This window comes from Athalia rosae, chromosome 3, assembly GCF_917208135.1.
Source record: "Athalia rosae chromosome 3, iyAthRosa1.1, whole genome shotgun sequence".
Classification (NCBI taxonomy): Eukaryota; Metazoa; Arthropoda; class Insecta; order Hymenoptera; family Athaliidae; genus Athalia; species Athalia rosae.
Window position 1 is genome coordinate 15,178,209 of NC_064028.1, and position 13,304 is coordinate 15,191,512.

Consider the following 13,304-nt stretch of genomic DNA (forward strand, 5'->3'; position numbering starts at 1 on the left):
AGTTGCGCATGCGTGTGCAATAAAAATGGCAGAGCTATCATCTCTCTGTGGCCTCAAGGTGGCCTGGCCTGCCTGCAGCCGTTGAGATGAACAGTGACAACGGTTGAACAACCGGCTAAAATGTGATCGGTATATGTGGTTGACCTATTCGAAAAACGGCCCAAAATTTAAATTGTTTTCACGATGAATTTAACCGCGGGTAATCCTCATTCAAACGGCCTTTTGTACGCTGGTTTCAACCAGGACCAAGGTATGTATTGGTCGTAGCTGTTGCTGCTACGCTGTTTAGTTTGACAGCGCTGTGTGACATTCCGACTATAATGTATACGACGAACAAAATTCTCTTCCTAGTGAAAAATTTGCACCATCGTGAAACGGACAAGCAAGATGTAATACAAAAACATCAATCTTTTTCGAATTACTAACACTGTGAGCGGGTTTACTATTAGCGTTTGCGTTTAGATGGTCCATGGACGAGAATATTTGGATAATTTAAAAAGAAAGAGAAACAAACTAACTTATGTGAACTGTTGGTTGGCATAAACAGATAAGAACAACAGGAGTGAGATTGGCGTTTGTCGAATGTCTGAGCGAGCATTAATGATCTAACAATGCATAATATTTCAGGCTGTTTTGCTTGTGGAATGGAAAATGGGTACAGAGTATATAATTGTGACCCTCTGAAAGAAACAGAACGGCATAATTTCAGCAACGGAGGACTTGGATACGTAGAGATGTTGTTTAGGTGTAACTACTTGGCACTTGTTGGCGGTGGAGCCAAACCCATGTACCCAACAAACAGAGGTAAACAAATGATTAGCGTTGACAAAGGATAAACAACATGGTCGGTTTCGATTGTTTTCTATAATACCACAAGAAAAAAATATTGAAAAGCAGGATGTTTTAGTAATGATATGGGATGATCTCAAGAAAAACCCTGCCATAACGTTGGAATTCAACGCCCCAGTTAAGGGAGTCAAATTGCGGAGGGATAGAATAGTTGTAATCCTCGAAGGAGTAATAAAGGTCTACACGTTTACTCAAAATCCTCAACAGCTCCATGTTTTTGAGACGAATCCAAACCCAAGAGGACTTTGCGTACTTTGCCCCAACAGCAATAATTCACTCCTGGCTTTTCCAGGAAGAAAAAATGGTCACGTTCAGGGTAAGTGGCTCTGCTATTTTTGTCAAATAATTCAATTTTGATATCTGATATTATATTTCTGTCAATTTTCCACAGTTATAGATCTGGCGAACACAGAGAAACAACCTCTTAACATAGAGGCACATGAAACCCCTTTATCATGTATATCTCTGAATCTTCAGGGTACAAGACTTGCCACCGCATCGGAAAAGGGGACGCTGATAAGGGTATTTGACACACAAAACGGAAATATGATAAATGAATTACGCAGAGGCGCAAACCATGCAAATATTTATTGGTGAGATGAATTTTAATATCACTTTCCCATTATTAAAATCTAATGGTTGATAACATTGATATCATTTGGATTTTAGTATAAACTTCAACCATGATTCAACATGGCTATGTGTAGCCAGTGATCATGGCACGGTTCACGTATTTGCAGTTGAAGACCAAAAGCTCAATCGTCAGTCAAGTTTGGCGTCAGCTACTTTTTTGCCAAAATACTTTAGCTCAAACTGGAGTTTTTGCAAGTTTCAAGTACCTAGCGGACCCCAATGTATGTGTGCCTTTGGGAAAGACAACAACACAATAATCGGTAAGTAAAATTAGTTGTTCAGAACTAAATAAATGTATCAAATCACAGCAAAAATACAGATATTCTATTCTTATTTTTTTTTGCTCATGCAATTGCAGTGATATGTGCCGATGGTAGTTACCACAAATTTTTATTTAACAACAAGGGAGAGTGCAGCAGGGATTTCTATGCTCAATTTTTAGAAATGACTGACGACAAGATGTGACTGAAGGAGAAATCTTAATAGCAAAAGAGTCGAAATGTTACCTATCACAGCAGAAAGATCCACCGCAGTTTTCGTTCATTTTGTCAATTATTTAATCACAAAAAAAATATATGACATAAGAAGTCATCGAATTAAAACCGAAATCGGACCAAATTTTACAAGATTAATAGACTCACGCCTGTCTCGTTAAGGAGCAATGCGTGAAATTGTTACTGAAAATATCTTTGAAAAGGTATTAACTTACCGATTAAAAAGTACATAACGAAGTTGTAAAAGAATTCTGTTGCTGCGGCAAGAATTATACATATATAATAATATATATATTGTATATATGTTTTAAATGTATATTATCTGTACTGATTATATATTCATTGGAGATATTGCTGAAGCGTTAATGTGGATTCGTTAGTAACGATGCCTTTGATGGCTGTGAGAAACTAAATTTTTCTTAAACGTATGTCCAGCCAAATCTTGCTACTGTGAATTATCTCACTAGTATCGTACGTGGTGAATCTACAAACGTATGTTGGATTGAAACGGGGAAAAATTCACTCAACAGTCGCCATGCCACTTTTTTTGATCATTATTCAGATCCTTTGATTCCAGTAGATTTGTTTTTGCTATTTCAGCGGCAGGCTCCAAAGAATACGTTGTAGGTTGAAATAAAATTATGAAGCTTTATTTTTAAGATTACATAGCATAGTTATGGCATTATCATGATCGTCATCATCATTGTCAACATCATCATAATCATCATCATCATCATTTTTATTATTATTATCATGATTATTATACATCATATACTGACAAATGAAAATACATACATCACTATTGTCAATAATAAAAATTCAACGATAATAAGTTGTCAACGTTGTAATAAATCATTAACAAATTTCAAATCAAATTTTCACTAATCGATTGATTGTAACATGGTATAATGATGATAATATGATGTGAATGTTGAATTTTGATAGCTGGCATAATGAAATAAACATGGTAATAAATGTATTGTTGCTATAATACAGTGTGATACCCCAAGTTTTTTTCCCGTCAAATTTGTAAAAAATCATTGATGAACGATTTGATAATGAAATGACAAGAATTCATTCATGCAACTTCAACACAACAGACTGCATAGGTATGTAACACCCATGTGAAATTCCCCCCCCCCCCCCCCCCCCTCCACAAATTGAAAGCAAAATTTGTAACAGTCAGTCTTAAGTCGAGACAAATAATCCAAACATTCATTAGTAGGTACAGTGAATCTAATCTCCAACCGATTTCTTTCTTCAAACCCAAGACTAGAGATCGTATCCTTTTTTACTGTAGGGACACTTACAATCAGGAAGTTGTACAGAATATTATCATACTATGTTATTATATACACTAACATCTCATAAATGGTTAGGCTGTGAAAGGCAATTCATTTTGGATAAAATATTATTATCGATGCGAAAGATTAAAATGATGGTATGATTCACTTTATGTGCGTCTGTTTGCTTCTTCAGTTTATTCAAGATCTTTTGCTCAACTATTAAGAGAAAAATAAGAAAATTGTAATCAGTTAATTTAATGATGAATTCTCTAGACATCAAAAGGCTGTGGAACATTGCTTTGTGACTTCGTATTTTCCACAACTGGTACTGCATATTGTTTCTTGACGAAGTAAACTTCGTGTGTCAGACCCTTCTTACTTTCCAGTGTTTTGTAGGTGCTGTACACCACAAACCACTCGTAGAAATTAACTATTGTAATGAAGAGAACGAATAGGCCTGGAAAAAAATAGTCTCACATGAATTATATGAGAATTGGTCATTCTTTCGATGCTTATAGTTGCTACTAACGTTCACCAATGTCCGCGCTTCCACCTAAAATTGCAATAAAAGGACAATCCTGTTGCACAAGGAAGAGAGACATTATTCCCACAACTATTTCCGTCATCATTACCGTTATCCAGGGTGCCATGAAGTGGCGATTGTTCTGCAAGGAAAAAGGAGACGAATTAACAGAATAATTGGAGAGTGAAACTTGTAAAATGGTGAAATTCGAATAAGGGACTTTTCGTTATTACCATCACAGATCCATATAGAAGGAGTATGGCGGATATAAAATGTATTACGGTGATGACTAACCCACTGTACAAGGAGTAAAGTACCTCTGAAATAATGACATGTTCTCTGATGAAGAATACTAAATCTCACATTAATTAAAAATGGTATTTCATGTAATCGGTTTAGTGGTCACCGGTCGCTAAGTGATGAGCTACATCCATTCTTTTGGTGTTCATATGTTTAGGGGACATATCCTCAATCGTTTCTCGCTCCAGAGCATCTTCGGTGTCTCTGGCTACAAGTTCACCAATTTCTTTGGCATGGGCAAGGGCCAATACCATTAATATCATGGTAAACCCTGACAGAAACTGTAATGAGCGAGTTTATTGATGATGAGCAATAATTACCATAATAAATAGATTATTTAAATATTAGGAATTCGGGTTGAACAATATCTAATAATTTGTCAGTACTTACCAGTTGAGTAATGGCAATGAGAATCGTCCCCTGTTTCAGATTGAAGAAATGCATACAACTTTTCAACAACCGCATCTTCATAGCTTTATTAGTTCTTGATTTATCGCAATTTATATATTTTCTTATTATCCGAACTCCTCACTTGGTACTTCTTTCAACACAATTCACTGTGTGCTATACGATTGCGTCTCAACAGACCAGCTGTGAAATCAATAACTTCCCTTATACCTACTCGCAAAAAGTAAAATAGAGCAGCTAGCTGTACCTTAGCTCGCTGTTCGTGTTCGAAATTGGTTTACACTTAGATTTAATTTCTACGAAGTACCGATCTCATGGTTATTTTATAATTAGTTAATTCCTTCTTCAACTGGTTTTTTGTATATTTATTGCAGAATTCGCAATTTTGCATCCATACGAAGAAGAGTGGCTAAATGCCGAACGTAGAGTTAGCCCGCAGGTCCGGCAGCGACCCCTGAATGCTTGCTGGCCGGTAATTATTTATCACACATGATCCGGAGAACTATTTCAATAATTAACCAATTACCCACAAATTATTTACGACTATTCACAAAAATTCGATAAAATAGCGCAATAATATATTGCGTACATCATTTGTACATATAAACAATCTACAACCCATCCAACATAATATATCGATCGATCTCATCGCATCGTCGTCTAGCAACATGTGAAAACAGTTACCGTCTGTATATCTTCTGGTGAAATGAAGGGGTGGAAGTAATAAATTTGTGGGAATTAGAGGTTTATTTGCATGAATTTAAACACCGTACTCTTTATCTCTTGGTAAAGTATAGAATCATGGAATCGCGAAATGCCGGGAGAGTCGCGATCGGCGTTGGGGCAATCCATAATCCACCGAGAGCGGCGTATAGCGAGGAAACGCGAAATTTGATTACAGGTAATCAAAGATCCTGTAGATCTTAAAATTTCTACAGTTCACATTGCAAAAAATTTGTCTTTTCAGTTCTGATGGAAGAATCCAAGCTGACTATGATGCAGAGAAAGTCTATTCAAGAGGCAGTGGACAAAGGGGAAGCCCTGCCACATCCTCATTTGAATGATAAAAAAAAGTGCACACAGAAGTTTGCTGAAGCACAGGTATAAAACTAAATTTACGTTAAACGTTAAAAAAATACGTATGTATATGTATAGTAATCTCCCTGACACCTTTTTCCTGTAATTTTCCTTTTGCAGGTAATGTTTCCATCTGCATGGAGGAAACGATCACAAGATACAATAGCAAGGAGTGGTGCCTATGAGAGGGACCAATTCAGGAGAACAGCTCCTCTACGTAAAAGTCTTATTATCTTACTAAATTCTTTTTCTACCATTCCATGCTCGTTCAAACGTGTCTTTATTCTGTCCTCAAACAGTTAACAAAGAAAAACAGAAGAGACATCTTGCCTGCATGATGGCTTATGGTCAGGACATGCCACCCACGCCACATGGGCCAAAGATACTCCACAGATCGATGAAAAAAAACCAACTACCTGAAGATTTTGATCCATGCGCCGAAGGTAAAGTCTCCATTGAATACTACTAATGGTCGAACATTGTTCAATTGGTAATCATAATCAACAATGCTCATTATTCTTATAGTGGTGAAGACTATCGAGGAAAGGTTACAGTTCATGAATGAAATTGAAGGATTAGGTCAGGGGAAAAAGTACCGACCAATAATACAACAGGAGGTAGCCCAGAAGTTGACGCTGCTCAAAAAAATGGATAATCAGAAATCTGTGGGACTCGAGAAAATGATGGATCAATTCAGACTCGACCGATCCACACCGAAGCCATTTCCTATGGCAGAACTCGACTGCTGATATCTGCAATCTAAGGGTTGTTAAATTCTAGCCAATCGGTGGCAGACATATCAATAGAGGCACAAAATTTGTGTGTCACACTACAACAGGTCTTAGAATTGATACGGAAGATCGTATTGATAATGGATGCAAATAAAATTTACTAATTTCGTTCAAAATTCGTTTGGTTTTTGTCATGTAACCACCTTTTTGGGTGTCGACAATAACGCTGCGGTCGACTTAAAAGAATTAGAGACAACGATACTAAGACTAGCAAAGCTAGTTGTGCTGGGTAAAACGGAGTAGTGAATATTTATACTCACAATTATCTGCTGGGAATGTATCCTCGTCACAATTCAATTTCAACCACGTACTTCCCTGAACACTTCACTCGTTGACTAAAGATTAGTATCACATGTAGCACAAACAACTTCATGCACATTGTTTTCAGTATTTTTTCAGGTATAGAACGTGATGTCGTGCATTATCAGGTCACTACAACCTCCATTTCGATCGGTACTGATTTCAATAGTGATTGGAAAACGTGAAGCAGGAAAAACCGTTAAATATTAATAGAGCGTACCCTGTTTTGTTTACGCCGCGTTTCGTTTGTTTTGAAGAATTCGGTGACCTCGGTTTGGCGCCAATTCAAGGAACTTGAAATTCACACTGCTATTGGTCGTAAATTGAATTCCACGTGGTCGTTGATTGGGCAAAGCATAAGCTTCGCGCTCGCGCATTCGCTCGAATGATCCAGCGCCAGGGGGTTGATTTCGGTCAACTACGAGTGAATTTCATAGTGTGCTACCACCGTTGAGTCCATATCTACACTCAACGCTACCACCAGCTACCACCAGGCTGCCACTGGATAGCAAATTCGGTTCATAGTTAATTATGGTTAGATCGTTGCTTAATCGGTTAAGCTGATTTGAATTTTATTTGTCGCAGAGCAGTTGTCAACGTTGTTAATATCCCGCGGCGTAGATCTCGGATTATGACAGCACTGTTCGTGCATTGATTGAGTTTTTACACGGTGGACGTGTAATAACTAAACTTTTAACCACACGTCTCATGTCGTGATTACTGATGATGTCTTCGACTGAACCATCCAACCAACGTGATAAGCTCAAAGAAGTTCTTCAGCTCTTTTTACGCCCAGACTACACCACAGCTTCAACTACTTACTGCGATATTTTACTCTCACACATCGCCAAAAATACTGTAGGCGGACGTGAGTATTTTATTATTTCATTACCGTGATTATTGCAATACTTTGTGTGACTGGTATCAATTTCTTAACGTAATCGCTTGCGTTTTTCTATTTAGTAAGTATACGTGTATCTACACCTTTTTACCTAACTTTGGTTCTACCATTATTTACAGCTTGTGCTAACAGTGATATTGATAAATTAGTTTTGCAAAGATGGGTCTTACACGCATTGGAGACTTGGTCCACAGAAAAGAAGCCATGTCAGGTTGTGCTTACTTTCACAATGAAACTGATCGGGTTGATTGGCCGTAATGAGTATGATTTCCTTTATTGGGACCGTGAAAATGTATTCACAAAATTATCAATGGCTTTGGGCCTAAAAGAAGACAACCTACAAGCTTCTGTGAAAATGGCTTATATCAGCATGCTTTTGGAATTCTTAAGCCATACTAGTGGGCGCCGGTGGATCATTAAAACTGGCACCTGGAAAGCGGTAGTCAAATTTTGCCACTCTAATCACACATTGTACGTGACTCGAGAGAGTCAAAAATTTATCTGGAAGTTGCTGCTGTGTGAATCTGAAAACACTGAATTCTGTCGAGAAGTTATTTTGGTTGTAGCTGAGCCTCTGATAATGAACACTTTCATTCCCCAAAAGTATCCAACAATGGAAGATCATTATCTCGACCAAAATGAACTTCTTTTAACAATAATTGATCTCCTAACAGCCATAATGGAGAATACTCTATTTGCAACCATGGACAATACCATACCATTACTCCTAGAATCCATCACCAACTTGGAATCAAGGATTAAAGCTTTGTTCGAAGCTTGTATAAGTACCAAATTCTTTTCTCACATTATAAAACTCATGTTTTTGCTTCTCTTTTTGAGACTGAAACAAGGATTAAAAGGGTCAGATGAACCAGTTGCAGATGAGTATTGGTCGCACTTTTTTATGAACATCAGGTACATCGATTCGATGCTTTTGGCAAAGAAATATATACTCGACATAGTCAAGGGTCGTAAAATTATGTTAGTGTACTGGAAAAAACTCAATAACCTTTGCAGAATCCAAAGGAAAGACCAATATAAAATTGAGGATCAATGCATCACTATAATGGTACATAAGTAACAAATACAATTTTTGTATTTTGATTGAAGCTAGATCGTAATTCAACTGAAAAATTACTTTCAGATGTCCCCATTATTCGCCGTAACTAGTTCTCGAGACGCAACTGAGGATATGTTGGAGATGTTTGCGCAGAAAATTTTTCGTCTAACATGCACTTATACCCAACGACTATGCTATGCGATGCGAGATGTGTTAATAAAGGAGGCAATGCCCGTTGAACAGATTGCTAAAGCTAGTGTCCAGATCCAATTAGATGTAATAGATATTGTCGATAAGGTAAGGACAAAAGGAACTGTGTTTCAGAGGAAGTGAATTCACTGCGAATAATTGTTAGCCATCTAAAGCCATTGTCTGCTATCTTTGTAGGATGAGGCAGTGCTAACATTCCAGGCTTTGACATGCATTTTAAGGGATTACGTGCGTCTACCAAAGTGTCCCTATCAGCATTCTTGTGCCTCTCTATCTCCAACTGCTAAAAATTGCTACAAAAGCGAAACGGAGTATGCAAAAATACCAAAGATCAACCATATTCTTCTAGATGATCCGATCGTCCAATGTCCAACTTTACTTTCCACACTTTTGGATGGTCTTTGTACAATTATCAACAAATATAAACTCAAGTGGCAAGAGTGCCTGGAAACCATCTGCATCCTCACTTTGGCTCAGCATATCCTCAGCCATCCCAACGTCATACCAAAAGTATTGAATCAAGAAGCTATTGAAATTCTTAATGGCATTGATCAATCAATTATTTAATCTTTCCCTATTGGTATTACTTAGCTATGCGTTCAAGCACTTTCGCTATGTAAGCTAGCAATCCAGAATTTCATGACGCCAAACTTGGCACTACTGGTGGAATGCGATAATAACAGAGACGAAATCGGCCCGGTACTGTTCAAAAGAATGCACGATCCAAACTGGGAAGTCAGAGACAGTGTACTGGAAGTAATTGGCACAATTGCAACAATCTCGGAAAACAGTAAGAATTGTTTAAATACACTAAAAAGACTATAATTCCATCTGATTAATTAATTAATTATTAATTGGGTCTTCATTAGAAATATTTCTTTCATGTTTCAGAATATCCAGCCTTCCAAGATCTACTGCTAGATAATGGGTTCCTGGAATTAATAGTTGAGGTTGCTGCAAAAGACGGAGAAAGTTATGTACGAGCCACGGCACTTACGTGTATTGTAATTTTCGTACGGATTAATAGACTATGGAATGAAAAGCTTTGCCACTTGAATCTGACCGTAAGATATGTATATTTCTCTGAGAACTAATTTCCACTCAAGTTTAACACGCTGATTAAAACTAGCTTTATTAATAATTGGCTACTTTAGAAAATGGCTATTGACTTGATATCCAACGAAAGTGAGGCAATTGTCAGAAGAGAAGCTGTGAATCTTGTCAAGGAGTTATATGTTCACAGAAAGTGGCCGTAAGTGCTCGTCATTTCACCAGAGTAGGGAAGGTTTGTGACTAACTTTGTGTTATCTTTACAGGAAATCAACTGAGGATGAAATGGCTAAGGCTATGTCTGTAGCTGCAGTGTTAGATCTCCATTGGGAGGTGAAAGTAAACGCTCTTCAATTTTGGTTTCAATTTATCACGGCACGATTCAGTGACCAGGGTATGCTTGACGGACACTTTCCTACTGTGACATTTTCCAAAGAACACCGTAAGATAGTAGCTCTCGACGAAAGTGAAATCCAAAAACGTATTCTCAAGGTGCTAGACGAATTGGCGAACCAAAACTGCCTGGGGGTAAATTGATCTAATATTAGATTTTTATGCTTATTTTTTGATTGTTTAGACTATTTTTCAAAATAAATTTTAGATCTTACTTGCGGCACTAGAGGATGACAGTGATTTTCAAGTCTGTAAAGCTTCAGCGGAAATTCTAAGAAAATTGAAAGAAATTTTTGTGAAATACAAACTGGACGACTCCTCTTGTGACGACCAAATAATAAATGAAATGATTCCGTCGGCTGAAGATCGATCGGTCGTCTCTAATCATAATGAAACGTTGGCATCTCAAAATGATAACCCAATGATCGCAGATATTATCGACTCTATCGCAGATGCTGATGATATGAATCTACTGGCTTCTGTTTACAAGAATACAATGAATGTCAGTGAGAATGCCAAAACGCCAACAGGCGCTGATAAACTTGTGTACATATCTACTGTTCAGAAATCCCAGTTTCTGCGCTCCGTTTTTAGTTGTGACATCGATGCTTACATGGAGGAGAAAAACCGTTGGCTCAAGACTTATACGAACAGTCTAGGCTCAGTTGTCGACGATATTCTAGTTGCTCACGACAAGAATAATGTCAATGAGATGGACTGCTATTAGGCTAGGAATAATAGTTTCAAAGTTTTATACATTTTGCACTTGGAAACTACAGTACTGACCATCTTTGGATTATACCGAATGAAGATATGCGACACTCAAGAAACGAATAAATTATCCTCATTCAAAGTACCCAAAATATTGTAATTATATATTCAGTGTTTCAATAATATTAATGCAGAGGGATTCCTAAATACATACCTATTTATGTTATCATATTAGTTCACATTTTTCAACTTCATTTCAATATGATTTTCATCATTTTCTTAATGAGATTCACGGTTATTTGTTATACGTATACTTTTATTTTCATATTCAATTCGTCTTTGATGTTGCTGCCATTACTATGATTAAAAATATTACGTGCAAATAGTTTTAACGGAAATAATTCTTTTTCTCTTTACTTTTCATCTTTCCTTTTAAAATACGTAATTTCCTAAATAGCTACAAGAATGACACAGTCATTTGCAGACTTGTTATTTCTATTTCATCGATAATTACGCCAGAACCAGGGGACGGAGATTATTTTTCTCTTATGAACAATCCGGGAAAATTAGTTGAAATCGAACATTATCACACAACTTATACACAACACATCGTAGACACTATTATTTTTCATTAAAAAAAGTTAGAAAAATACGAACAAAACAAATACTGAAAGTCGGGGGTAAAAGTGATTACAAAACAAAGTTTGTAAAATCAGCAAATGTAGTCGTAATTTGGACTATGCATATACAGAAGAAAACGTAGAAAAAAAAAGTCAAGTTTGAATCTCATTAAAAACAATTTCCTCCTGTTTTCAAAGACCCCAAAAAGTTACAGTTATCACTTGACCTAGTTCACTTGAATTGACGGAAGCATCCTTCGATGGCAAAGTCTTACCATTTATATCGATATTAGACACTGGTGTTGCTATCTCCAAAAGCGGCATATCCTCGTATGGTTTCTCATCATCTTTTATCGTCTCTTCTTGATCAAATGATACTGTATCTCGCTCATCGCTGAGATCTTTATCGAATCTTTCAAGTTCCGGAGGTAAAGTTAAATCAGTTTCAACATTGTTTCCTACCTTTTGTTCTGTCTGCATACAATATTGGAGAGGCTGTAATCGCGGGAGATGTTCAGGAGTTGTTTCCATATTCAGCTTCTCTTTCACAGAACTAGTATCTATCTCCAGAGATTGACTAACAACATCTGGAGGTTTAGGGAAAATTGCCATCGAGTTTGTAGTTCCAAACTTTTTGGGACCTGAACTTTGAGACTTTTTTTTCCCCACAATAGCCGAACTCTTTATCTGGGGTAGTACACTTCTTGTTTTCATCATAGCGCATTTTCTGTATTTTTTCAAATCATTGCAAATCCCATCAATACTTTTCAAAAATAGTTCATCACTTATTTTTTCAACATTGTAAAGATCTGCCTCTGTAAGATCAGTAGATGTATTGCATTGTAATGTTAATTTGCCGTTGCTCGAAGGTACCAGAGAAGATGGGGAGCCTTCAGATGGGTTTCCCCTGGGTGGCTCAGCCAATGGTCTGGAATTTTCAAAAATGCAGTTTTGCCTTGGATCACTTTCACACTGCATCAATTGCGCCAAATCTTCGATAGGATAGATTGCATTTTCACCATGTTCACTAACAAAGTTCATACCCTCATTATTACCAGAGTTCTGCCATGTGGTCTGGAGCGGTATAGAGTAGATACTTTCTTCTTTTGCCATTTCACCCCGAAAAGACTCATCGTGAATGAGACGTATTATCGATAGAGACAATTCCCCCGCAGTGTGGAAATATGTTTGATGCTGATGAAGTTCACTTATCGAATAGGTCGGCAGTCGGCAGATAGTGCAAAGAAATTCATTTGTCGACGACCGTTGCATATTTATCATTCTTACATTGTATAGTGCCACATCAAAGTAAACTGAAACGAAAGAATTGGCAATTATTATCACAGCGATACATTGATAGATCCAGGACCTTTTGGATTTAAATATTAACCTTTGGTTCGCGGTTTCGCGGTGTCAAATTATATGTTAAACTTAGCACGTAGCGCACAAAGTTTGGAAACAGTGACCGTATCGTCTACGAGGCACATTCATTCCTCTGCACGTTGACTGAAGATTATGAGGTTAGAGTTGTCATCAAGAATTTGAAATCGTCGTCCCGATGGCGCCACTAATATTCCCGCATCAAGCATGGATGTAGGGGGTGCAAGTGGATGAGCGCCGGAGATTCGAAAACATTTGAAGATCGAGGTCGATTGGTCGGTAGCTTCTGGAGTGTTCTCGGTGTTTCGCCCATTCGCC

General features: G+C 37.4%; 5 protein-coding genes across 6 annotated transcripts; 3 read left to right on the forward strand and 2 right to left on the reverse strand.

The window, feature by feature from the left end:
* The first annotated feature begins 1 nt into the window (after position 1).
* On the forward strand, positions 2-2,967 carry LOC105691923 (WD repeat domain phosphoinositide-interacting protein 3). 2 transcript variants are annotated; one of them, XM_012410745.3, is made up of 6 exons: positions 2-250; positions 628-804; positions 908-1,165; positions 1,241-1,442; positions 1,519-1,742; positions 1,841-2,967. In XM_012410745.3, exons 1-6 carry the CDS (start codon positions 184-186, stop codon positions 1,945-1,947), a joined length of 1,035 nt encoding a protein of 344 aa, XP_012266168.1. In that variant the 5' UTR covers positions 2-183; the 3' UTR covers positions 1,948-2,967. The 2 variants fall into 2 exon arrangements, with proteins under 2 accessions (XP_012266168.1, XP_048507972.1); XM_048652015.1 differs by lacking the exon at positions 2-250 and adding an exon at positions 369-389.
* LOC105691925 lies at positions 2,605-4,882 on the reverse strand. Its single transcript, XM_020855725.2, has 6 exons — positions 4,741-4,882; positions 4,476-4,676; positions 4,192-4,366; positions 4,019-4,104; positions 3,792-3,927; positions 2,605-3,719 (listed from the first exon to the last, which is right to left on the reverse strand). The coding sequence occupies exons 2-6, from the start codon at positions 4,554-4,556 to the stop codon at positions 3,532-3,534; spliced, it is 666 nt and encodes a 221-aa protein (XP_020711384.1). The 5' UTR covers positions 4,557-4,676; positions 4,741-4,882; the 3' UTR covers positions 2,605-3,531.
* LOC105691805 (UPF0193 protein EVG1) lies at positions 4,839-6,477 on the forward strand. Its single transcript, XM_012410532.3, has 6 exons — positions 4,839-4,965; positions 5,291-5,394; positions 5,461-5,594; positions 5,691-5,787; positions 5,870-6,013; positions 6,096-6,477. The coding sequence occupies exons 1-6, from the start codon at positions 4,952-4,954 to the stop codon at positions 6,317-6,319; spliced, it is 717 nt and encodes a 238-aa protein (XP_012265955.2). The 5' UTR covers positions 4,839-4,951; the 3' UTR covers positions 6,320-6,477.
* Positions 6,478-7,173: 696 nt separating this feature from the next.
* On the forward strand, positions 7,174-11,131 carry LOC105691973. The gene is made up of 9 exons (XM_048651984.1): positions 7,174-7,529; positions 7,682-8,631; positions 8,707-8,919; positions 9,010-9,342; positions 9,424-9,622; positions 9,724-9,896; positions 9,987-10,084; positions 10,149-10,410; positions 10,484-11,131. Exons 1-9 carry the CDS (start codon positions 7,385-7,387, stop codon positions 11,000-11,002), a joined length of 2,892 nt encoding a protein of 963 aa, XP_048507941.1. The 5' UTR covers positions 7,174-7,384; the 3' UTR covers positions 11,003-11,131.
* LOC105691839 lies at positions 11,130-13,270 on the reverse strand. Its single transcript, XM_012410583.3, has 2 exons — positions 12,997-13,270; positions 11,130-12,919 (listed from the first exon to the last, which is right to left on the reverse strand). The coding sequence occupies exon 2, from the start codon at positions 12,885-12,887 to the stop codon at positions 11,799-11,801; it is 1,089 nt and encodes a 362-aa protein (XP_012266006.2). The 5' UTR covers positions 12,888-12,919; positions 12,997-13,270; the 3' UTR covers positions 11,130-11,798.
* Between the last annotated feature and the right edge of the window lie 34 nt (positions 13,271-13,304).